The sequence below is a fragment of the Didymella exigua genome (assembly GCF_010094145.1).
Source record: "Didymella exigua CBS 183.55 unplaced genomic scaffold M421scaffold_57, whole genome shotgun sequence".
Taxonomy (NCBI): Eukaryota; Fungi; Ascomycota; class Dothideomycetes; order Pleosporales; family Didymellaceae; genus Didymella; species Didymella exigua.
In genome coordinates, this window is record NW_022984831.1 from 176,106 (window position 1) to 198,729 (window position 22,624).

At 56.0% G+C, this 22,624-nt stretch overlaps 11 protein-coding genes across 11 annotated transcripts; 6 read left to right on the forward strand and 5 right to left on the reverse strand.

Moving 5' to 3' along the window:
* Positions 1–546: 546 nt before the first annotated feature.
* M421DRAFT_76689 (ribosome recycling factor) lies at positions 547–1,487 on the forward strand (the record flags this gene model as incomplete). Its single annotated transcript, XM_033597244.1, has 3 exons — positions 547–644; positions 696–1,086; positions 1,137–1,487. The coding sequence occupies 3 exons, from the start codon at positions 547–549 to the stop codon at positions 1,485–1,487; spliced, it is 840 nt and encodes a 279-aa protein (XP_033443230.1).
* Positions 1,488–2,040: 553 nt separating this feature from the next.
* Positions 2,041–3,210, forward strand: M421DRAFT_49582 (uncharacterized protein; the record flags this gene model as incomplete). The annotated part of the gene is made up of 2 exons (XM_033594780.1): positions 2,041–2,193; positions 2,281–3,210. Coding segments are annotated over 2 exons (1,083 nt in total), but the record flags the coding sequence as incomplete, so codon positions are not given.
* Positions 3,211–3,309: 99 nt separating this feature from the next.
* M421DRAFT_10102 (Na(+)/H(+) antiporter 2) lies at positions 3,310–4,773 on the reverse strand (the record flags this gene model as incomplete). Its single annotated transcript, XM_033586589.1, has 1 exon — positions 3,310–4,773. The coding sequence occupies one exon, from the start codon at positions 4,771–4,773 to the stop codon at positions 3,310–3,312; it is 1,464 nt and encodes a 487-aa protein (XP_033443232.1).
* A 375-nt stretch (positions 4,774–5,148) lies between these two features.
* On the reverse strand, positions 5,149–6,550 carry M421DRAFT_426357 (Orm1 type endoplasmic reticulum protein; the record flags this gene model as incomplete). The annotated part of the gene is made up of 3 exons (XM_033594365.1): positions 5,149–5,591; positions 5,720–6,078; positions 6,412–6,550. 3 exons carry the CDS (start codon positions 6,545–6,547, stop codon positions 5,541–5,543), a joined length of 546 nt encoding a protein of 181 aa, XP_033443233.1. The 3' UTR covers positions 5,149–5,540.
* Positions 6,551–7,202: 652 nt separating this feature from the next.
* On the forward strand, positions 7,203–8,297 carry M421DRAFT_76564 (uncharacterized protein; the record flags this gene model as incomplete). Its single annotated transcript, XM_033597233.1, has 2 exons — positions 7,203–7,315; positions 7,379–8,297. The coding sequence occupies 2 exons, from the start codon at positions 7,203–7,205 to the stop codon at positions 8,295–8,297; spliced, it is 1,032 nt and encodes a 343-aa protein (XP_033443234.1).
* Positions 8,298–8,871: 574 nt separating this feature from the next.
* On the reverse strand, positions 8,872–10,014 carry M421DRAFT_104746 (uncharacterized protein; the record flags this gene model as incomplete). The annotated part of the gene is made up of 2 exons (XM_033587058.1): positions 8,872–9,425; positions 9,474–10,014. The coding sequence occupies 2 exons, from the start codon at positions 10,012–10,014 to the stop codon at positions 8,872–8,874; spliced, it is 1,095 nt and encodes a 364-aa protein (XP_033443235.1).
* A 223-nt stretch (positions 10,015–10,237) lies between these two features.
* M421DRAFT_408035 (glycosyltransferase family 1 protein) lies at positions 10,238–10,942 on the forward strand (the record flags this gene model as incomplete). The annotated part of the gene is made up of 2 exons (XM_033590343.1): positions 10,238–10,689; positions 10,744–10,942. The coding sequence occupies 2 exons, from the start codon at positions 10,238–10,240 to the stop codon at positions 10,880–10,882; spliced, it is 591 nt and encodes a 196-aa protein (XP_033443236.1). The 3' UTR covers positions 10,883–10,942.
* Positions 10,943–11,501: 559 nt separating this feature from the next.
* M421DRAFT_335746 (glycoside hydrolase family 5 protein) lies at positions 11,502–13,250 on the forward strand. Its single transcript, XM_033589418.1, has 4 exons — positions 11,502–11,733; positions 11,786–11,872; positions 11,923–12,661; positions 12,717–13,250. Exons 1-4 carry the CDS (start codon positions 11,666–11,668, stop codon positions 13,119–13,121), a joined length of 1,299 nt encoding a protein of 432 aa, XP_033443237.1. The 5' UTR covers positions 11,502–11,665; the 3' UTR covers positions 13,122–13,250.
* A 115-nt stretch (positions 13,251–13,365) lies between these two features.
* On the reverse strand, positions 13,366–18,274 carry M421DRAFT_10108 (P-loop containing nucleoside triphosphate hydrolase protein; the record flags this gene model as incomplete). The annotated part of the gene is made up of 8 exons (XM_033586598.1): positions 13,366–14,933; positions 14,980–15,077; positions 15,127–15,281; positions 15,331–15,909; positions 15,957–17,890; positions 17,938–17,976; positions 18,024–18,192; positions 18,245–18,274. The coding sequence occupies 8 exons, from the start codon at positions 18,272–18,274 to the stop codon at positions 13,366–13,368; spliced, it is 4,572 nt and encodes a 1,523-aa protein (XP_033443238.1).
* Positions 18,275–19,140: 866 nt separating this feature from the next.
* M421DRAFT_49052 (nucleotide-sugar transporter) lies at positions 19,141–20,608 on the reverse strand (the record flags this gene model as incomplete). The annotated part of the gene is made up of 5 exons (XM_033594763.1): positions 19,141–19,251; positions 19,303–20,181; positions 20,234–20,341; positions 20,469–20,498; positions 20,552–20,608. Coding segments are annotated over 5 exons (1,185 nt in total), but the record flags the coding sequence as incomplete, so codon positions are not given.
* Positions 20,609–20,906: 298 nt separating this feature from the next.
* Positions 20,907–22,624, forward strand: M421DRAFT_335988 (uncharacterized protein). Its single transcript, XM_033589420.1, has 2 exons — positions 20,907–22,390; positions 22,441–22,624. The coding sequence occupies exons 1-2, from the start codon at positions 21,199–21,201 to the stop codon at positions 22,452–22,454; spliced, it is 1,206 nt and encodes a 401-aa protein (XP_033443240.1). The 5' UTR covers positions 20,907–21,198; the 3' UTR covers positions 22,455–22,624.

Below are 22,624 nucleotides of genomic sequence, written 5' to 3' on the forward strand. Positions count from 1 at the left end.
AAAGTGTAGAAAGTCACTAGTATAGCAGTTTGTGTCTGAGGTAAGCTGTTGCCATGGAGCAAGGACGAGTCACCCAAAGGAGGCATCGAGGCCAGGCGCATTTCTCCGAGCAGTCGTACAAGGTTTCGAGAGTCTAGGGGCCCATGGTCGGCATCCCCGCATCTCAATATCAACAAGGCACTTTTGTCCCTGAGCAGGCACCGAGTAAGGGCCTATTGAAGTCGATCAAGCCGGTCAAGCAGCCCGTGTGTGATGCACTGGTGCGCAGTGCTCAGCCGCAAGGAGGATCTTATTGTGCAGTACCCCAGGGCCGTAACTGATGCTGCATACAGAGCGATCGTGGACAGGCATTCATCGCGATGGCTTCCTTGCTAATGCTGGCGAGTGTCAAAGAAAGTGACTGCGGTCTCCGCTTCGATCGTTCCTAATCACTAATGACGTCTCAGTAGTCGCGCGTGCAAAGTGGAGCATGGCCAGTGCGCCCTGACGCGCCCTCATCACTACATATTGCCATCAGACATTGCAGTGCTGAGCAAAACGCTAACAATGTCGCAATCAATCGCACCACGTATAGCCCTCCGCGTAAGCTCAAGAAGCTCGTTGACTGCTTCTTCGAGGGCAATTGAGCTGCCATGCCGTAATCTGTGAGCGCTCGAATTGCACCGTTTAAAGGCTTCAATAGCTCACGCCACCAGTTGTGCCTTCCATGCCTCGACAACACTATATAGCACCAAGCTGAGAAGTTTCTCCAAGTATCCTCCGCTGTGGAAGAAGGCAGGGAAAGCCAATAAGTCGCATGCGAAGAGCGATTCCAGCCCACCCGTCAACCAGACTGGCGGACCCACACCCACAGACGAGGTCTACGACATGTCTGAGCTAGAAGCCTCGATCTTGAAGGCGATCGAGAAGCTCACACACGACCTTTCACAGCTGCGAAGCGGTGGAAGGCTGAATCCAGACATTGTGGAGAGCCTGAAGGTGCAGCTCGGCACAGCAGCACAAGGCAAGGAAACTGTACGGCTTGGTGACATTGCACAAGTGGTTCCAAGAGGGCGAGTGTTGAATGTCATCTGTGGCGACGATGCAGTGAGTAGACACTATTCACTGTTCCCAGACGAGACGCTGATAACTTGCAGCACATCAAACCCATAACCAGTGCGATCGCTGCCTCTCCGCACTCCCTCACACCGCTTGCACCCGAGCAGAACAACCCTCTTACCATCCAGGTACCTCTGCCGCCACCGACCGGTGACACACGGCGAGATGCGATTGAATCTGCGAAGAAGGCTTCTGAGAAGGCCGATGCCATGGTCCAGCGCGCACGACAGGACCACAATAAGCTGGTCAGAAAGTACGAGCTCAACAAAGAGGTGCGACCAGATGACGTTCAGAAGGCGAAGAAGCGCATGGAAGAGGTGGTTAAGAAGGGCCACGACGAGGTCAAGCGCATCGCTGATGGTGCAAAGAGGGTGCTCGAGAGCCAGTAGATGCTCTGCAATGCGACGTTGTACATATCTGTTCACAAGACATCTGAACGAAGCTGTAAGATATATTGACATGTAGATTGCGCTAATGGGACGAAAGCCTCCGTATTGCAGCTTCAGCGACACCAAACACATGTTCAGCACGCATGCATTGTCTGACACAGAAGTCTGCCTTATACTCACCGGCCACAGTGCTCTTACACAACTCGCTTGACGTCCAACCAGCAAAGCACGCGGCTGTCTGGTCACACGATGCGAGCAAAGCGACGTGCATGGTGGAGGCGGTGCTGCCTTGGCGCCTGACCCCGTAGAGACCACCCGTGCAACGAGCTCCAGCACAAAAGCCCACGATCTCTCATGCACAACTCAAACACCTGCATCAGCTCGCCATGTCAGGATCGACAGAATGGCTACCGCCACAGAGCCACGGACTGCCATCCCCGCAACTCCAGACATCGCTGAAAAGACCCCCTTGAAAGCGTCGGATCCTGTCAGTCTCCTCACCGACGACGATGGCGACGATTACAACACCAAACCGACACCGGCCGGACCAAGCCGAACGGTCCTGCACATCTACTTTGAGCACCCATGTGCCCACAAAGTCATAACGCCCGTGCTCTCACCCTCGCAAGAACGCCGTTTCGGACCCAGCCTACGACAGCAGAAACAGCGCCGCATGGCAAAAAAAGCCGCGAAGAAACTACGCGATGTATCCAACACGATCGCGCCCGGCCTGACACATGGCGATGCCACCACCACAGCATCACCGCCAAGCGACCAAGCCCCGTCGAACCAGCAAGAACCCGAAGAAACGAGCTACCTCCTGCACACGCCCTACCTCTCCTTCCACATGCCCCCTGCCGTCCTGTACGCGGGGACGTCCAGATACGCGCCCGCCGCGCCCCTCGCGCTCGTGCACAGCCACTGCTTCTGGCGCGCGTACACGATCCAGCTGGGTCCCTCGCTCCGTGCGCCGGGCGTCATCGATCCGCGCGGAGTCGTGAGCTGGGCGCACAACGGGGTCTCGAAAGGCGATCTGCAGCGGGATGGGGCAGGGGACGGGCGGGCGCTGAAGGGGTACAGGGTGCGGGGGTGGCGGCTCTGGGGCGAGAACGGGCGGGCCTACGTGCACAGCGTGCGCAATCTGCGGCGCGCGCGCGTCGCGTTCGACGACCCGGACGTGGATGCGCACGCGGCGAAGCAGAAAGCCAGGGCAGATGAGGTCGTCCGCCTGCGCTGGACGCAGCCGCTGAGCCGCCAGACGCGGCGCTACGCGTTTGCGTTCCGCGGCGTCGAGTTCTGGTGGAAGGGAACGGGGAGCGTGCGCGAGGCCCGGACGTGCGGGTGGCTGCTCCGATTCTGCCATCTCAAGCTCGTTGCGACGATGCCGGGGCGCTCGGCCGAGGAGCGGGACGGCGCGCGGGAAGTGTGCCTGGGGACATATACGAGCTCGGTTGCGGCGGAGAAGAGCGGCGTGTTGGAGGTTTTCGATGGCGCCGTGCTGCGGGTGGTGGAGGAGCGGATGCCGAGTTTGCTGGAGGAGGAGTGCGGCGAGGAGGGGGAGGATGATTGTGGTGGTGCGGACGAGCGCGGGAAGATTGCAAAGTTGAAGAGGGGCGTGTTGTATCAGCTGATTGTGGCCACGGTACTGTGCATGGCGAGTGCGGAGAAGGAGAAGAGACACACGCTCATTGACCTCATCATCGGTATTGCTGAGAATGGTGGGAACGGTGGAGGTTGAGACGGCCGATATTCAATCTCGTCATTCCTTCCTGTCGAGCAACTTCTAGTTCTTGGCATGTCAATTCACCATCTCACCACCATCCTATTGACTTCTGGCATACCCCCTGTCCTCCGCTTCCTCATCCTCTTCGTTCCCTTGTTCCTCATCCGCGCCTTCGTTTTCTTCATCGAAGATCATGCCGTGCAGTCCCTCCCGCTCGCCTCCAATCAAGGGCGCCCTCTCGCCCTCTTTCCTCGAAAAATGGCCGCCCAGACTGATGGCGAGGGTGCTTAGGCCGTGGAACAGAGTGCTTCCCATGACGATGAAGCAAACAATGGGCCAAATCAAGGTAATGGTCCTTTGTCGCTTGGGGTCGAGATCACTAGGAGGATGGGGCAGCGGCAGCGATGTATCCGTCTCCAGCTGAGCGCGTGCTTCGATCGCTAGGAAGAGTGCGCCGACGCCCATGGGTCCAAAGTGGCCGACGAACAGGGCCTCGGTCGTGGTGCGGACGGTGGGGAGCAGCTTGGCCTTGTAAAATGCGAAGACGATAGGGATGCGGCGGAAGACGAGAATGAGAGCCAGTACGGCCAACAGTCTTCCAGGGGTGATTGAGTCCAGCTTGTCGAACGAGTCCCAAGGTATCATAGCACCGAAGAAGACAAAGAGAGCGGAATTGAGCATCAGATCGATGACAACTGGCAGTCTCGTGTCTGCCGTGGGCGAGTTGCCGCCATGCGCGAAGCCTCGACCAGCGAAGAATGCAACGAGGAAGTCGTCGACTCCAATGGTCGACGCGAGCCCAACGGAGAAGATGGCCAGCAGGAGGTAGAAGGCTAGGTAGGAAGCCCGGCCCATCATCTCACGCTTGTGGGAGATGTGGTAGAGCTTGTTGAAGACGTGGCCGATGATGAGACCAAGGACGATGCCGAATGTGCACTGGTAGAGCACCGTGATCAGAAACCACTCGTTGAAGATGTCGCGCCTGGAGGGTTTGGTCAAGATGTTGAGACCGAAAAACAGAAACGGGAACGACACTCCGTCGTTTACACCACTCTCTGCACTCAGGAGATCTCGGATACGCCTTGGCACACGGGTGCTGAACTGACTGTTGGACAGCACCGAGGCTGCGAGGACGGGATCCGTTGGGGTAAGGCAGGCCGAGATGGTCAATGCGGATGCAAAGTCTGTATCAAAGATGAGCTTGATGAACATGGCGCCCATCAGCCAGCCAAAGGCCATGACAGGGCCAAGGAGGACGACGAGCGCCTTCCACTTCTTCTTGAGGTAGCCATTCGGAAGCTCGAGACCGACAGCGAAGCATTGGACGCCAACGACGATGCGTGTGAACTCCTGGATGACTGGGTCCTGGAAGCCCCATTCGTAGGGCCTCAGCCACGATAGCCCGCGAGGTCCTACGAGGATGCCAAAGATGGTTGCCAGAGGTGGTTCAGAGAGATGCAGCCTGTTCCTAATCATGAGCGAGAAGAGGGCATACATGATCAGGAACGATGTCAGGACCAAATACGACAGGTGCGGCCCCGTGGGCTCGAGTTGCGACCACATTGTTGTGAATTTTTCGTTGCCGTCGACTGCTACAAGGATGCGTAGCTGAGGCTCAGGTCTAAACGCGGGTGTTGCTGGAAGGCGGGTGTTGCTGGAAGGCGGGACTAAGAGAGGAAGCAACGCTGGACCAACCTCCAGGTGGCCATCATCATGACGGTGGGAAAAACGCAGAGCGGGCGGCAGGCAAAGGGTGGTGTAGCACGAACAATTAAGCATTCTTGCAGAACGGGCGATTATGGATATCGATGACGGCATGGCCCGTTGTGGAAGCCACGCTAGTAAACGTTTGCCCGCTTGGGATCATGCCGACACGAAAACGGACCGTTCTGTACAAGTGCCACGGCTCGAGTTGCTGTGTTTCCCGACTGTGCCACTTGGGATGTTCAACGAGCCTATGATTGATATTACAAAGTCGCTGCATATATAGCACGTGACTGCGAGATCGCTACCTTTTGTATCAAAGCGCCGTGCTTTCGCAAGAGAAAAGGCCCCCAAACGCCGGTCCGCCGAGAATGCAACTCAGTCTGTTCGCGGGTATGCGGACGATGTGGTTAAAAATACATGCTGCGAATCCAACCGAGCAAAGGCGAGTCTCGGCGGATGTGGGAAATACATGCTGCAAATCCAACCGAGCAAAGGCGAGTCTCGGCGGATGTGGGAAATACATGCTGCGAATCCAACCGAACAAAGGCGAGTCTCGGAGGATGCGGTGAGAAATACATGCTACGAATCCAACCAAACGAATGCGAGTGTGGTGACTGGTGTGGCTATATGTGGTCTGGGGGAGAGTTGAAAAAGGAAACTCGTAACCTGTGTAGCTGGTGGGGGTTAGCGTGGGTCTGTCTGCAGTCGGGGGTGTTGCAGCGACGTGGTGCGAGTCTGCCTGCAGTCGGGGGTGCTGCAACGACGTGGTGCGAGTCTGTCTGCAGTCGGGGGAACGACGTACCGAGGGTAGCTTGGGAATGACGACGGCTATGGTGGCCAGGCAGTTGACGATGAAATAGGTGCTGTCGTAATGTGTGTAATGGGTGCTAACAAGGAATAACGCAATGGGCACGAACAGAAGGAACTTCTTGGCCGGGGTGTACTGGTCGCCGTTATCAATCTGCTCCCACATGTTGAGGTTGTCGTAGGCGCCCGAGTTGAAGTCAAAGGGCACGCCGCGCACGTAGTGGAACATGAGGTAGGAGCCGGCCATGTACGAGAGGTTAACGAGGGTCCAGGACGTCTCCTGCGACATGCCGGGGATGATGTCGAAGAGGATCTTGCCGATGAAAATCAGGACGAAGTGGATTGCCCATGCGCCTGCAGTGGTGCCGTCAGCCGTGTTCAAGTTGTGTGTGCTCAGGGCGACTGCCACACGTGTGCAGTGGTGCCGTCAGCCGTCTTCAAGTTCGGTGTGCTCAGGGCGACTGCCACACGTGCAGTGGTGCCGTCAGCCGTGTTCAAGTTTGGTGTGCTCAGGGCGACCGCCACACGGGTGCAGTGGTGCCGTCAGCCGTCTTCATGCTGCGTGTGTGCAGGCCGACTGTTGCGTGTGTGCAGGCCGACTGCTGCGTGTGTGCAGGCCGACTGCTGCGTGTGTGCAGGCCGACTGTTACGCGTGTGCAGTCGCGGGGCGGCGTCGGGGGCACTCACCCTTTGCGTTGACCCACTCGGCGTTCAGGTTGGGCAGCGCGGCCTGGTCGCTCAGCTGCTCGAGCGACTCGGGCGGCTCCTTGTAGACAAGACTACTGCTACGCCGCCTCCGGGCCTCCTTGGCTTCGAGGGACATGGTGTTGGCGGAGTACGAGGACGAGCGGTCGGGGCTCGGTCGGTGGGGCCGCGGGTCGCCGGCGAAGCTCAGACGCGAGGTGCGGTTGAGGAGTATGGGCGACAGTTTGGCGGTGGTCGAGGGCGCCGGGAGGGGGGGGACGTGTGCGAAGAGAGAGAGGGCAGTCCAGGCAGGTACCTCTGCGCGGGCGTTCAGGGTCTTACGGTGTCGAGTGCCGACTACTGCGTACGTAGCGCGATGCGCTTTGCCGGAGGGACCGGGCGGGTCGTGCTGAGCGAGCGGCGGAGAGGGAAGGGCCAGAGTGTCTGCAGAGAGAGGCGTGCGGACGGAGCGGGCAGTGCGGACGAGGGCTGGCAAAGGGGAGGGCAGCAGAGAGCGTCGTGTTGTGTCTCCTGGGCCGGGCGGGAGTCGAGGGCCGGGGAGTCGAGGGCCTGGACGGGGAGCTACTGCGAACCTACGAGCCCACGAGCGCACGGCCGCGTCTGCAGAGGGATCGTGGCCGTGACCTCCGACACGACTCGGGGCGTCGCAGCGGCGCTCCTCGCCTGCCGCATCAACACCAGCACCGCCAGCACCGCCAGCACCGCCAGCACCGCCAGCACCGCCAGCACTGCCAGCACCGCCAGCAGCCACCCTCCCCCCTATCCGCGCGAGCATGGCCACCGAGGCGCCCCAACCGGCCGCGGCACCCACGCCCGACGCGCCGCCGCCTGCGCCCGCGCCCAGCGCAGAGGCCGCGCAGAAGCCGCCCGTGAAGCGGTCGTGGAGGTAGGCGAGCCGAGCGACGAGAGACGAGAGACGAGAGACAGCCGCAGCTGACGCCGCGTGCAGGCGCAAGTTCCGCAAGATGCGCATCCGCTTCGACGACGCCATGAGCCAGAGCAACGCGCTGATCATGGACGAGTGGAAGGCCATGGGCACCGCCCGCCGCCTGCAGGCCGAAAACGACCAGCTGCTCGACGCCCTGCTGGACTTCAACGACCAGCCGCGCGTCTCTGCCCGCCAGCGCTTCGACCTGTCCGTCGCCGCCGCCGCCGCCGCCGCCGCCGACCAGCCCACGCAGCCCGCCGACCAGCTCGCCGACCAGCCCGCCGACCAGCCCTGCCCGCTGAAGACGCTCGCCGCCCTCGAGGCCGCCGTCCCGCACACCACACTCGCCGACCTGCCCGCACTGCCCGACGGCATCGACCTCAGCGAAAACGCCCCCGGCTACCTGTCGCCGCAGCACGAGGAGGAATACCTGCTGGCCCTCGACCAGCTGCTCCAAGACCCGGCCTACGAGGAGGCCACCCGCCACCACCGCACCCTGCACCTCGGCCCCTCGCAGCCCCCGCTCAGCGAAAAGGACCTCACCATCCGCAACCCCGACAGCGTCTACAGCTGGCTGCGCAAGAACCAGCCACAGGTCTTTTTGCAGGACAAGGACGCCCCCCACCACGACAACGTCTCGGAAAAGACCGCACCCAAGGCCGCCAGCAAGAAGAGCCGCCCCTCCAACATGGCCGCCGGCCGCGCCGGCACACCAGCGTCCAAGGAGGACCACGATGGCGAAGACTCGGTCGCCCCGGAAGCCAGGGGGAAGCCCAAAAAGGGCGGCGCAGACGCAGACGACACAGCCTACCGGCCCAAGGGCGGGAGCAGCAGGCCCGCGAAGCGCAAGAGGGACCCCGCCGACCCCGACGCCAAGGCCGCTCGCAAGAAGAGCCGGCCCAGTGCTGCTGCCGCCGCCGCCCCACCCGCCGCCTCGTAGATGCGCATCCTGCTCGGTGCTCTGTCGTGTTGCTTTGTATCAGTACGTAGGAATGGAGTTTGGCGTACTCGGGTTATATAGATACCCTTTTGGGACATGCTCACAGCTGGCGATGCTGCGGGTAATTGATTCATGTCACAGCTGGTGATGCTGCGGATAATTGATTCATGTCACAGCTGGTGATGCCGTGGGTAATTGATTCATGTCACAGCTGACGATGCTGTGGGTAATTGATTCATGTCACAGCTGGTGATGCCGTGGGTAGTTGATTCATGTCACAGATTCATGTCACAGCTGGTGATGCTGCGGATAGTTGATTCATGTCACAGCTGACGATGCTGCGGATAATTGATTCATGTCACAGCTGACGATGCTGCGGATAGTTGATCCATGTTATGAGCACAGAAACTGGTCTTGGACAACACTACATGCTATGCAATTCCATGCCTTGCACACACCCCATATAATACACTATTTGCTCTGCATCAGTACGTGCCTTCCACATAGCTCTATGATACACTATTCCACACGCTCCTCCATCGCGTCCTTGTCACCCGCGCTACTCCACGCCCACTCACCTCTGCTTCCGCCTCGGCGTCTCCATCAGCACCGGCTCCGCCTGTTCCAACAACGGCAGGCTCGTCTCAATCACCGTGTTGCCATCCACCAGCAGCCCATTACCCCTCTTCTGGTCCTCCAGCCTCGCTGCCTCTGCCCGCTTCTCCGCAAGGTACTTCTTGCGCTCCGCCGTCAGGATCCACTCCTTGGGGAACTCGTGCCGCACCTTGGCCTTGTGGTGCCGGAAGTCAAACGGCACGTCCTCGAACGTGTCCTTGGCGTCCTTGGCCTCGGCCATCAGACTCTGAATGGTCTCGCCCAGGAACCGCTTGTTCTGCGTCTGCGTGTCAAACTGCTCCGTTGACAGCTTGATCAGATCCGACGACGGGTTGTAGCGTGGACCAGAGAGCTTGATCAGCTTCGAGCGCTGCACGGGCGTGAGACCCAGGTCCGAGGGGGAGAATTCCACCACAACTTTGTTGGCCGCCGGGTGCGATTCGCCCAGATACGACGTGTAGCGGAAGCGGAACGGCGTTGCCGCCGTGGGGGGTTCGAAGGGGCGCGCGAGCTCTACAGCACGTTAGATGCGTCTTGTACGCAAAGACATTGGGGCCGTACGGTTCAGCAGAGGCAGCTCCCACGCAATCAGTCGCGCGTACTCCCTCAAGTACCGGTGCGATCGCAGCTCTCCGTGCCCGTGACTCGTGATGTCGTCGCCGTAGTAGTCTTCGTCTGGACCCATGGACTCCTCTCCTTCAGCCCAGAACCCGATTTGCGTGAGACGTCGGTCTTCCTCGGCCATCTCAAGGTCGTCGTCGTTGTCCAACTCGTACTCGGTCGCGACTTCCCGGCCGTCCCTGCCTCGGCGAGCCGCGTCCTGGACCGACTCCTCATTTAGCTCCTTCAAGTCCGCCGCGAGCTTCTGCAGCTGAATCGCCGCCTTGTCCGGCGTGCTCGCCCATGTTGACTCCAGCGCGGGCTTTGCAGGCTTCTTTTCCACTTCGCGGGGAGGCTCGTCGTCTCGGTCTCTCGCGGACCGACTGCGTGTTGTGGAGAACGGCCGCCGCCATTGGGATGCGCACTTGGATGTCGAGCGGGGTGTGAGGGACGACGGGCAGCGCCGCGACTGCAGCAGCAGGTTCCGTGTTGCTGACGCCATGCTGCTGGAGATGGGTGATGGCGTCGTGAACTTTTCGCCGAGTCGCTCCCCCGGCGCCAAGGAGCGGAATGTGCGCCCGTGCCACGAGCCAATGCGAGGCGGTTGCGTCCGACCCCCGCCCTGCATCTGTCCCGCGACGTCTGGGTGCTGGGTTGGCGACTTGACGAGGTTGACCTGATCATACTTTCTCGATTCGTAATACTCTACTGGCTCTGAGGCGACAATGGCGACAGCGTGGAAGTGGGCGCCAGATTCCAAGTTGTGCTTCGTCACAACCGGCGCAACCGCACCCTTCACAGCCTTGATCGAATCCGTCTTGACTCCTTCATCCCTGGATGCACTGGTCGAGACTGGTTTCACTCATCTTCTCGTTCAGTATGGATCAGCCAAAGACGTTTACACAAGCGCCTCCAGCACCGCCCGAGCTCGCATGCAAGACAAGATGATCATTGATGGCATCGACTTCAATCCAGATGGCCTGCAAGCACAGCTCAAACTGGTGCAGCAATCCAAGGGCCTCGTCATATCGCATGCCGGATCCGGGTCGATCCTGGAGGCTCTGCGCTACCAAGTTGCGCTCATTGTCGTGCCCAACACCAGTCTTTTGGACAATCACCAGGAAGAGCTCGCTGATGCTATGGAGCGCTCCGGCTACTTGCTGAAAGGGCACGTCGAGTAAGTCATGAACCTTGACACTGCTTGATCTAAGAAGCTGATCGCGGTCACCAGACGCCTTGTTCCCAGCATTCAAAAGTCTGAGGAGTTTCGCACCAAGATGTCGCAGTTTCCTCCCCCCACCAGTGGAAAGCATCGAGAGACAAAGAGCTTCGCTGCTATTATGGACGAAACTGTCGGCTTCATGGATTGAGGCGTCATTTCCGATTCCTGGTCCCTGCGACTCAACACCCTGCCACTCTCATCCTTTGTACTTGATGGCACGGTGTCGAAGGCAGTGGAGGTCCAGCAACATGTCCAATCGAGTTTACGTGACTCGATGAAACGCAGAATCCGGACGCAAGCCCAGTCTTCTCACATCTGGAGTCTATGCACTATCGTTGGGCTGGAGCAGGCTTCTGCAGGACACCACCCGGCGTCCCGCACCTCGTACTCCCAGCCCCCGCAACACCAGATCGCTGTATCACTGAAGATCGCTCATCTACAACGGCCGCGGCCGCACACCTCTTGGGCTCGTTTTCAATACTTCTCTGCATGCTTCTATCGCATGTAAAACAGAGCCAGTATTGCAAATGGATTTCGCTTTTTTGGAGAAGCGGTACTTCTCGAGTAAACGCGGTATGCAACTGGCTGCAATGCAACTTTTGACATGCTCTGTCGTTTGTCAATGCCTAACTAGGTTATTTCACGTGTCGTTTGTCAAAATCAGGAGAGTTCGACGCGTCGATCCCGCTGAGGAAGGCATGGACGAGCATGTGCCACTTCCTGTACGCAGCTGCGCGAAGGCGCGTTGCATTTAGCTGGTTACAAATTACGTCCTGATCACGCAACTACTTCTCAACCGTTTCACTGTGTACAGGCACGACCGCGCGTTCAGTTGTGCTACTAATTTCACCTTTTGGACGCTTTCTCTTCACGTCGCTGAGTTCCCACCTGTCGCTCTCTACCCCAACCACCGACACAGTATCGGACCAGCATGCGGGTACAAGCCTCGTTGTCGGCCTTCCTGGCTGTCGCAACTACTCTCGTGCATGCGGCACCAAGGTATGCTCATGCCTCCAAGCGAAGGGCTGCGCCTCGTACTGACATCAAACAGCACAACCAGCAAGAGAAGCGTCGAATTCAACTGGGGCAGCACAAAAGTCCGGGGTGTCAATCTTGGAGGATGGCTGGTCCTTGAACCGTCGGTCCACCAACCACGGTCATAAGTAAGATACTTAATGTCTTCTGCAGATTCATCACGCCTTCCATCTTCGAGTTCCACAGCGATCCTGGCTATCCTGTCATTGACGAGTGGACTCTGTGCGAGAAGCTCGGCAAGCAAGGCTGCTTCGATGCACTCAAGCCTCACTGGGACAACTTCGTCTCGCTCCAGGACTTCCAGAAGATCCGTGACTCCGGCTTCAACGTGGTCCGTATCCCTGTCGGCTACTGGTCCTACGTCGAGCCATGGGGTCCTTTCACCCAGGGTGCTGCACCCTACCTCGACAAGGCCATCAGTTGGGCGCGCGAGACCGGGCTTAAAGTTGTCATCGACCTGCACGGCGCACCAAAGAGCCAGAACGGATTTGACCACAGTGGCCAGAAGCTGGACAACCCAGGCTGGGGTGATGCGGACAGCCTTGCATACACTCACCAGACGCTCAAGATCCTCAACGAGAAGTATGCGAAGCCAGATATGCAAGATGTCGTCGTCGCCATCCAGCCCGTCAATGAGCCTTTCCTAGCAATGGTTCCACAAGCTACTGTCCGCCAGTTCTACCGCGATGCCTTCTATAACTTGCGTCAAGTCAGCGATACGCCAATTGCCCTCCACGACGGCTTTCTCGACCCAAGCTGGATGAACGGATTGCTTACACCTCAGGACAACAATGCACAGGGTGTCATCGTCGACCACCATCAGTACCAGATTTTCGACGCTGGACTTGTCTCAATGGGTGTAGAGCAGCACCTAAGCATGGCTTGCAATGCGGTACGCATTGTCTCAGCGAAGCTTGCACGCGAATTTTGCTGACTGATGAATCCAGGTCGACTCTTACGCCACTTCCGATAAGTGGACTATCGTCGGCGAGTGGTCCGGGGCTCTTACCGACTGCGCCAAGCACCTGAATGGCTTCGCATCGGGCTCGCGCATGGAAGGTAGTTACGCCGGCGCGTCCTATATCGGCTCCTGCAACGGCAAGTCTGGACGAGTTGACTCTTGGTCTCAGGATTGGAAGGATAGCGTGCGCAGGTACATCGAGGTGCAACTCGACGCTTTCGAGACCCGTACCCAAGGCTGGATCTTCTGGAACTTCAAGACTGAGGGTAGTGCAGGAGAGTGGGACCTGTTCCAGCTGCTTGACGGTGGCGTCTTCCCGCAGCCGCTGGGCAATCGCAAGTTTGACAAGTACTGCACGAACCTTAGAGTTTATGCTACGACGAAGAAGTAAGCAGTATGTGGACTGACGAGATGATATGGTGTTGTAATAGGTGGAAGGCTGGTGATGGGCCTGTCAGAAGACAAGTATACTATATATCACATCTTATATTCAGTATATAATGACGAGACGTTACATACTTGATAGCTGCTCGAATCATTGCAGTATGCCTGTTGCTGGTCTTTTCACGACACTGGATTAATCATACAGCATGTTCTTTAAACCATGATCCTTCTATAGGTATAGGCGAGTCAACTCATTCGTCCACAAGTTCCACGATGTCGCCAAACTCTTGGAACAGCCATGGCTGAAGATCCTTGAATCCCTCTGGGACTTGCTTTGGCTCTTCTTGCTTGGTCTCGACTGATTGTACTGGCGCTTTGACCTTGGCAGGATGGTTGTCACTCTTCGTGTTCGCCTTGTTGTTAGCAGCCAACGGCATATCAAGCATATCCAGTAAGTCGCTGTACACGTCTTCTTCTTCGTCCAGATCCTTCGCAGCCTGGCTAGGCGGTGATGGCGCAGCTTTGCCCTGCTGTAGCTCGCCAAGTTCTCGGTTCTGCAGCATCGGCTTCGCCGGCTTAAAATTACGGGACTGCTCAGGGCTACTTATGGCCTCGAGGAGAGGAGCACAGGTCTTGCTATGTTGGTTGGGCGGATCCGGGCTGATATACTTGGCGGAGAAGTCGATGTCCACGGGGAAGTCAACGTCGGTGAAGTCTTCGGCAACACTGATAGCATCGCGTGCTTCGTAGTTTTGCATGCTCGCTGTGCCTAGATTGTGTGCACGAAGATCCTGAGAGTCTGCGAGACCGACGATGGCTTCGCCGAACATAGATTCGTCGTCACCGAACGTATCAGAGCCGCGAGACGTGACTGGTGTTCTACAACGGAAATGGAGCGAAGATAGCTCGTCGGAGTAAGTCGGCTTGTTCTGCAGGGCAGATAGTCCGGCAGTCAAGTCATCAAATTCAAGGTCGCCGTACTCGCTTGAAGTCTCGGGTCGTGCGGCGGTTGAGTGGCTGAGGAAAGACAGTTGATGCTCACCACCCTCGCCATAGCAGTACGCGGGTTTCGTTTTCATGACTGAGTGAAGAGAGGCCGGCATGTCTTTCTTCTGGACATCCTTGTGGAGTTTGTGAAGGTCTCGATAATCTCGTGGACCATTGATGGCATACTCGGGCTTGCGCTTCTTCTCCTGTTGCGTCAAGTCCAGCTCCTCGATAGCGGTCGAAGTCTTCCGCTTCGAGCTTTGCAGGTTTAGCTTCGTTTCTATTCTGTCGTTGCGATGCGCAGAGCTGCTGGGCGGCGACTGGTTCTGATGCTCCCCTATCGGTGCGCGTTTCGGCGCAGTCTTCTTGGGTGGTTTGTCCATGCCATGCTTACAGCAGTAATGTTTGCAAGCTTCTTTATCCTTGCACTTGTGGTTGCATGGCCACCTGCCGTTGGGTAACTGATCAGGCGCTGGTTCGCCATCGTCCTCATTGTTGGTTGCCGGGGCCTTCGAGCAATCTTTCTCTTTCGCGGGATTGTTTTTTGCGGTGTTGCTCCGAGTGATAGCGTCCGTTGGATCCGCAAAGTTGTCAATGTGGTCGAAGTCAAGATCGTCACAACTCGCCTTGACCAGAGCATCGTCGTCGAGATCAGCGTCTCCGAAGTCGTCATTGGTAAAAGACTTTCTCCGCTGCATGGGAGTATTTTCGACTCTGCGCCTGGACATATTTGGTTGGTGAGTAGGTGCAGGCTCTACTGCCTTCGGGGCCGAAACTGGAAATGTTGAGGGTGCGATTTTGGGCGCCAATGTGGCGTCTCGCATACTGCCAGCTTCGTTCAATCAGTACGACACTTTGCATTTGATAAATAGACGTACCGATGCCTTCGCACATGAGGTAGCAGTTGATCTTCTGTTCTGGGCTAGTCAGCAATGCTGGGAAGACCAGGCTCTGACCCATGCCGAGCCTATGGCCGCTATTTCTGTCAGTGCACTGCATACTAAACCAGGACGAAGATGACTCACTTCATCCTCGTGAAGTGTACCTTACGCCCGTCCGAGGTCTCCGCCAACATGCAGACGTAGATTAGGTTTTTGTTAAACTTCTCTGAAGGGCTTTCATTGATGAAGCCAATATCGGCCATGACTTGGACCTTAGCACCTTCTGGTGTCTTGATGACCTTGATGTGTCATCAGTACTGGGTGGATGCATAAGCTATCAAGACTTACAGAAGACGGCTGAATACGAAGGGACACACGAAGCTTGGGGAACGACCTCAGATCCTCAAGAACCTTTAGACCGAAAGGCGGATTTCTGCCGACAATGGTCTCAATGCGTCGCGCGTCTGTGCTTTCCAGATCTTCGATACTGTGAATGCCAGCGTTGACAAGTTTACGAACGGCAACAGTGCCGATATTGGGTACTTGCACCATCTGCAACGGGCTGTCGTCCCAGGCCTTTGATCCCAAACAGCGCTCCAGCATCAGTGCACTATGAATGCTCACGGAGTCACCCAGAACAATCTGGCAGTCGATGATGCATCTAACCAGATTATTGATGGACTTGAAGATCGTGGCCACTTCCTGCTGATATTGAGCCTTGTGTTTGGACATGTCACTTTCCCAGTTGATCTCCGCATGGCCAAGAACAGACTGGATGACGAGCGACACCTTCTGAGCTGGTGAATCAAGGTTCACAGGTATCGGAAAGCGGATAGAGGGCGACCTGTTGATGGTCTTGTAGATACTCTTCTCGCCCTGACGAAAGCGGATCTTTGAAAACTCAGCTGCTTGGGCTACGGCCGAAAGCTGCATGGATCAGCAGGCATTCAAGAAAGCTATACAGCACGACTTACAATCTCTGACAATGTCGACTTTTTCTGCAGGCCCATGAACACCCTCATCGTCTCGAATCGGACGTAGTAGCGTGCCATAGCGTGGCCGAATTCGGTACATCGAAAATACTCTTCTCCTGAGGCGAGGTTGTGCTCCTTCAAGAGAGCGATGTCGCGAAAGCATATGTTGTCTACCTGTTCCTGAATGTCTTGGCCGTTACGTGATCCTTCAAGCTTGTAGTATGACGGATTCTGCTGTAGTCGAACGTACAGGAATGTGCCCATCAGCCACTTTCGGGCTGACTCAAGGTCCCGAATGGTGCCAAGGCCGATCTCAGCGTTCATGTGGTTAACGAGGTTCAGGTGCAGCTTGCTCTCCAGGATGTCTTCACCTGTCACCAGATTCTCATAGCGCCGAACCTTAGTATACCGTGTCATGATGACCGCGACAGCGCTGTCGTCGAACTGAGGTCTACCTGCACGACCAAGCATCTGCATCATCTCCAGATCTGAGTATTCTTTCGTGCTTCCATCCATCCAAGCCGTGGTGTTCTTGATAATGACAAGATGGCATGGCAGATTAACGCCGACTGCCAGTGTTGACGTGCAGCAAATTACGTTGATGTCGCCCTTGAGGAAAGCTTGTTCGACCTTGATTCGATCCTCATGATCGAGACCTGCATGGTGAAAAGCTACCCCAGAAGCGACGACCTTGCAATGTTCCTTGTCCCGCATGTGGATAGCCTGTGATGGAGGATTCCACAGACGTTCTCGACCATTTTTTGAGCCCCACCAGTTTGCTATGAGCTGTGCAGTGTGAAAGCAAGATTTTCGCGTTGCACAAAAGATCATGATAGGCTTCCGCTCCGAGTATTTCATGATGATCTCTGGCAGCTTGGCATCGAGCTGCTTCTCGAACGCGAAATCGTTGCTGTTATTACAGACGTAACCACATACGTACTTTCTCAGCTTTACTGGACGAAATTCCTCACCGAATTTCTCGTTCGGGGCGGAAGCGTATGGCTCCGAGGAGCTCTTTCCCAACCAAGCCGCAACATCGTGGAAATTTGGAACGGTCGCGGATAGCGCGATGAAGCGGACGTCGGTGCCAATAGACTTCATACGAGAGACTACAGCCTCAAGCACAGCGCCACGGTCATCGTTTAGGATGTGGACCTCGTCAATGAGAAACAACTTGATGAGTCTCATCAGCTTCTCATGATCTTTCCATTTCCTGGTCATACTGTCCCATTTCTCAGGTGTGGTGATGATGATATTCGCGCTCTGCACGTTGCAAAGGTCTGTCGCGTTGCTGTCACCAGTGAGCTCGGCACACTTCAGACCAATCTGATTGAACTTTTGGTCCCAGTCGCGCTGCCGTTCGGAACACAGTGCCTTGGTCGGAGCTTGATAGACAACTTTGTACGGGCCCGTGGAATTGGATACAACCGCTCGGCAGATTGCAAGCTCCAGAATCGCTGTCTTTCCGCTACCAGTGGGCGATGATAAGACAAAGTTGTTGTCTGATCTGAAGACTTGGTCGAAACACTTGGACTGGACGGCATTGAAGTTCAGAAAGGGGAATACGGTTCTGAGACGGTCTGGAAGAGCTGAGACAGGCACGAGGCGGATGCCCTGCACAATTGGCAGCGCATGAGACGGACCGTCGGTGTTGATATCTGTGATTTGCTGGAATGGATGACCAATATCGCGTCGTGATGGTTCTGAAGGGCGTTCGACAGTCTCGCGTTGATTTTGGACATTGCCTCTGGCATCCGCCAAGGGCTCATCTGGTAGATCTTCAAGGGGTTGGAGTTGAGATACATGCTGAGAGGCGCCACTATCATACTGTCCAGCCCGCCTCCTTCCAGCGTTCAAAGCGGGGCTTGAGGAAGCACCAAGTGGCACGTCAGAGCTTGACTCGAGAGACTGATGAGCGTTGTATGCAAATCGATCTGCAAGCATCAGCTCCATTTACGTGCTTCGACACAGCAACACGTACTAAGCGATCCACAAATGGCATTAGTAGGATAGACTTGGTCTGAATCGCTGTCAGTACGGGCCGTATAATCACGGCTGGAATATTACCTTCGTCGCCATAGGTGTCTTGGTACACAGGCTGCGATCGTGGTGGTGGTCGCTCGTTCTCGATTAATTCGCCGCCGTATAATCGAGATGGGGCAGGAGCCAGCGACAACCTCCCTCGACCTTGTGCAGCCTGGTACTGGCGATCGTTATACGGTTGTTGAAGCATACGCTGGTATGCGTACCGTTAGTAAAATCCCACCGACCCGTTCAATGGCGCGTACCGAAATAGTCCAGCTGCGCACTTTCGCCATAGCCGTCGTCATCTACGGCGTCATACATAGGGTGATCATACTGTGTGGCACGATACCGCTCTCTCGGGGCGACTGGTCTCGATGGTTTTATGAACTCCGGTAGCAGTGGATTGTACTGCAGTCGTGTAGGCTCTTGCTGACGCATGCTCTGTGTTGCATAGTAGCGCTCATCCATGGTGAGTGCCTGTCGACCGTATTAGACTCCACCTCCAGGCGAAGCGAATTGCTTGTTAGCAGAGGGTGATATGAAATCGCCAGCACGGAACATATGAACGCAGCTTGAGAGATGGCGAAAGACAGAATGAGGCACGAGACAAGGATTGGTGAGCGAGGATCGAAGCGGAGGAAGAAGTTGTGCAGGAGGAAGGAGCGACCTCGGGACCTCATGCGTCACCTACGCGATTAGACCAGCACGCGACTTCCCGAATTATCCGCATTGTACGTGTTAGCTGGTCTCAACAGATACAACAGAGGTGGTTTTTACACAGTGTAGCCATCTCTATGAGTTTACCCATATGCGTGCGACTGCAGGTCATGCATTGAGCTCTACATCAATGGTGACGCACCGCTCTGCTTGAGTTTTTCCAGTACATCTTAACAACATCGAGCAGTGCGGGTCATACGGCTTTCTCAATACGCGTTTGTGAGGCAGGCCGAGAACTGTTGATTACTGCCTACGTCTGTGATGCGTAAACCTTATTCTTTGAAATTGACCTCGAGGCCAGCTGGAAGAGATTGAGCTGATAGCCGGTTCTAGTTCAGGTGTTCCGCTTCCTCTCCGTGAATGGTGCTGCCGATCTCGAAGTGCTGTTGCCACGCGTTCTTGCACCACTCTTCTCGTGCTCGAGTGACGGTGAGCGGCGGCCAATCGTCGTCTTCTCGAAGCTCGCAATCTTCACTGACCCCTGGTGATGATGCAGCTCTGGTTTTGTGTATAGGTAGGTGGCAAACAGGACGACCAATGTACCAAGGAAGAACTGAGCACTTGTCAGTCGTGGTCAGATGATATAGACTGAGACCGTGCTTACCGATGTAGTGACTTTAAACTCGAACAAGGCTACGCTGACGACGCAACTGATGATTATGGAGATGCTGGTAGCAAAGTTTTTTGCAATGTTGTCCGCGTAGTTAATAACCAGCGCAACGATAACACCGCCCATCGCCTGGAAGATGATTGCCGCCCACACAACCCAATTATAGCCTGCGAAGAAGCCTGTCTTCGCGATGATCTCGCCGTCTTTCCAGAAAACGCCCAGGAACAATGCAGGAAATAAGGACCAGAAGGAGAGCTGGCAATTGTGCACCCAGAGTGATGTGTTCTTGCTTGTCGACTCCTTCAATATCTTCTCAAATGAGACACCAGCCAGCCCTGACAAGGCGCAGGATACCAATACAGCAGCCAGACCAACAGAGCTGTCCATCTCTGGTGCGACCATGCCGCGGTCTTCCTTTATGCCCTCGTATGATCCAGAGCGCTTCGTCAAGTGCGCTGCAGCATGGCTGCCGAGTTGTCGTAACGCGTCAAGCGATCGTGGCCAGACTTTGGTATCAGGGATTCGCAACGACCCCATCGTGGTAGGCTCGGCAGAGTACCCTGGCAGCTGCACAATGGATACACCGACCACTAGGACCAGCAGTGACAACCACTTGCGTGACGACAAGCTTCTTCCCAGCATCAAGACGCTGAACATGGCAGTAGTCAAGATCTTGAGCTGATATGTGACCTGGAAAGTCGCTGCGTCCAGGTTACTGACTCCCACATATTGAAGTGTGTTCTGCAAGGTATAGAGAAGGGCGGGTATGGCAAGCTTCCAGCTTTCATTCGTGAACATTGCGCTTGTGAGGCTACAGAAGAGGGTCGTGACGGTCGTGTTCGGTGGGAGAGTCTTTGAAATATCATATAGAGCCTAGACATCGTTGTCAGCGCATCCGGCCGCGACGGGAATGCGGCAATCTTACCATTGTCAAGCTTATGCCCAGCTTTATCACTTCGTTCAGGAACACACTAGTGCTCGTGTGATACCGCTGCCCGCCAACGACAGGCATGACGCGCGAGTAGTGCATGATCTAATCGCATGTCAGTCATCGTCCCTGGCCTTGTGCTCAAGTTCGTCTTGTTCGCTGCTCGTGCTTAATCGAGGAATCGGGTCGAGTCGCGCAGCTGGTGCGTGCCGAGGCACGTGGAACGTCATACCAGAATGAGGGCAGAGTTTTGAAGCGTGAGCTTCACGCGCGTTAGTATCATATCCCATAATGATATCAGCCTGCAGGGCGTACCGTAGTCAGGGACAATCGCTTCATTGATATGCCGCCCAGCGACCCTGACGACGATCTCCTGCCACCCATGGCGCCTGACGAGCCGCACCAGGCACCAATCCGATTTGTTAAGATGCGCGAGGGATCCACAGATGTACAAGGCTCTCAAAACGCTGCGCGATAGGAATGAGGCCAAAAAAGGAGTGACACGAGTGTGAGATGCTGTGCTCGCCAGGCGTACGCGGAAGATGGATTACCTGTACGAAGTGCAGTAAGCCATTGTCCGCCTAGCTAAGGTAGCGTCACCCCAGAGCAGATGCATCGCGCAGGGGCGCGGCGATCAGTGGGCCTCGCCCTGCGCGTCACCTCGACACCGTTTCCATCACCAAAACGACTTTGACTTCACGATACGCCAACCGATTCTTGCTCATTGAAAGCTGCTAGCACATGAGCGGCCAGATTGTACTTGGCCGTTGTAGCCCGAGCTACCGCATAAAACACCACGACATCGTGTCAACGGCCTTCAATGTCTTGGACTACTTCGTCTCCGATGCACCTGGTACAACCATTTCGAGACAATGGAGGCTACCAACATAACGAATTGTCTAGGCCTATATTGCCATGAGAAATGGTCGTGTCAACGTGAGGGGTTACGATGCTCATGATGTATGCAACCGGACTTTGAACCCACCTTACCCGTTCTGTCCGTTGAAGAGGGATGTGCCAACGATTATCTTCTCACACAATCCCTTCATTCTGTTGTTCACCTACGGCCCCCAACAAGTCTCACCCTCTCGAAGATGTCATCGACTACCCTCCTGACCTTGCCACGCGAGCTGCGTGACATGGTTGTCCGATATGTCATCGAGTCTCCGCAGCCAGAACTCAATTGTGATCAATTGGTCTACTTCTCGGAAACCTTTGCCGTCGCTTCGGCACGTACGCTAGCTCCTGCTAATCTGTTCTGGAGTTGTCGTCAGCTGCGTGAGGAAGCCTTGTATTTCACGAAGTTCTGGGACAGAACACCAAGACTCGAGATCCATATCAGGGAGATGTCGACTATGTGGGAGATTTGCACAGCTTGGAGCTTCCCGCCGAGCGCTTGCGTCTATTCCAGAAATCGGAAATTCGACTCCATGACCATCGACCTGAAGCCACGAAACAATGCGCAACACGTGCATTTCACTCAAGGGCCTGACCTACAGCGTAACTATCCCACGAGCCGGTCACTCTGGCAAGATGACCTCTTCACTTGTTCCGCCGCGGGCGACTTCCTAGGTTACCTCGTGGGTAGGGCAGTGCAGAGATTAGGACTGAACGATGCCCAAGAAGAGATCTGGTCGGTAACTGGGTCCCCGCCGGCTAAAGGCCTTCCGCAACTCCGACATGTATCCCGGACTCGACACGATCCGAGCATCGTTCTCAGACGCCTCTACCTCAACATCTGCCGAGACGAACGACACCCAGACGAGCAGCTTCCAGATATCGTAACACGCGGAATACGGGGAGACGTTCTGACCTTCATGTACCGCTGTGTCTCTTCCTCTATTTCGTGTTGCCCGGAAGCCGTTAAGATGGTCGATCAGGAAGATGGTCTGAAACAGCTGATGTGCTACTGCCAGCATCGACTCATGTGGTACACTCAAGTTGGCAACATCACTATTACAGAAGGCTCAGACCTGCATTATCGAATTAATCTAGGGAATATGTTAAGTAACGACATCAAAACCACGAAAAGCGACCCTTGCAGAAAGTACCTTCACAACTTGATGTCTTTGCGAGAACGCCGCTATCTGGATTATGTACACAGAGCAGGCATTCAACTGGGCTTCACTCGGTACCGACCTGAGCTCCCCGCCGGTACGTAATCAGCATTGCAAACTCTAAAGTTAGACGCTGATGTTCTCAAGTCACGTTCTTCTAGACGTGGTCGATCGTTCCAGCTTACATTTCACCTGCCTGAGCGAGACCCAGACGGACCAAGCTCGGAAGGCTCAGAAGCGAGCTCATGTGGCGATGGCCGGCCGTACAGTTCCTGTCTCTTTTCTTCAGATCCCGTCTCGTGTATCGGGGCCGTGCGGTGCGCTTCTGCGC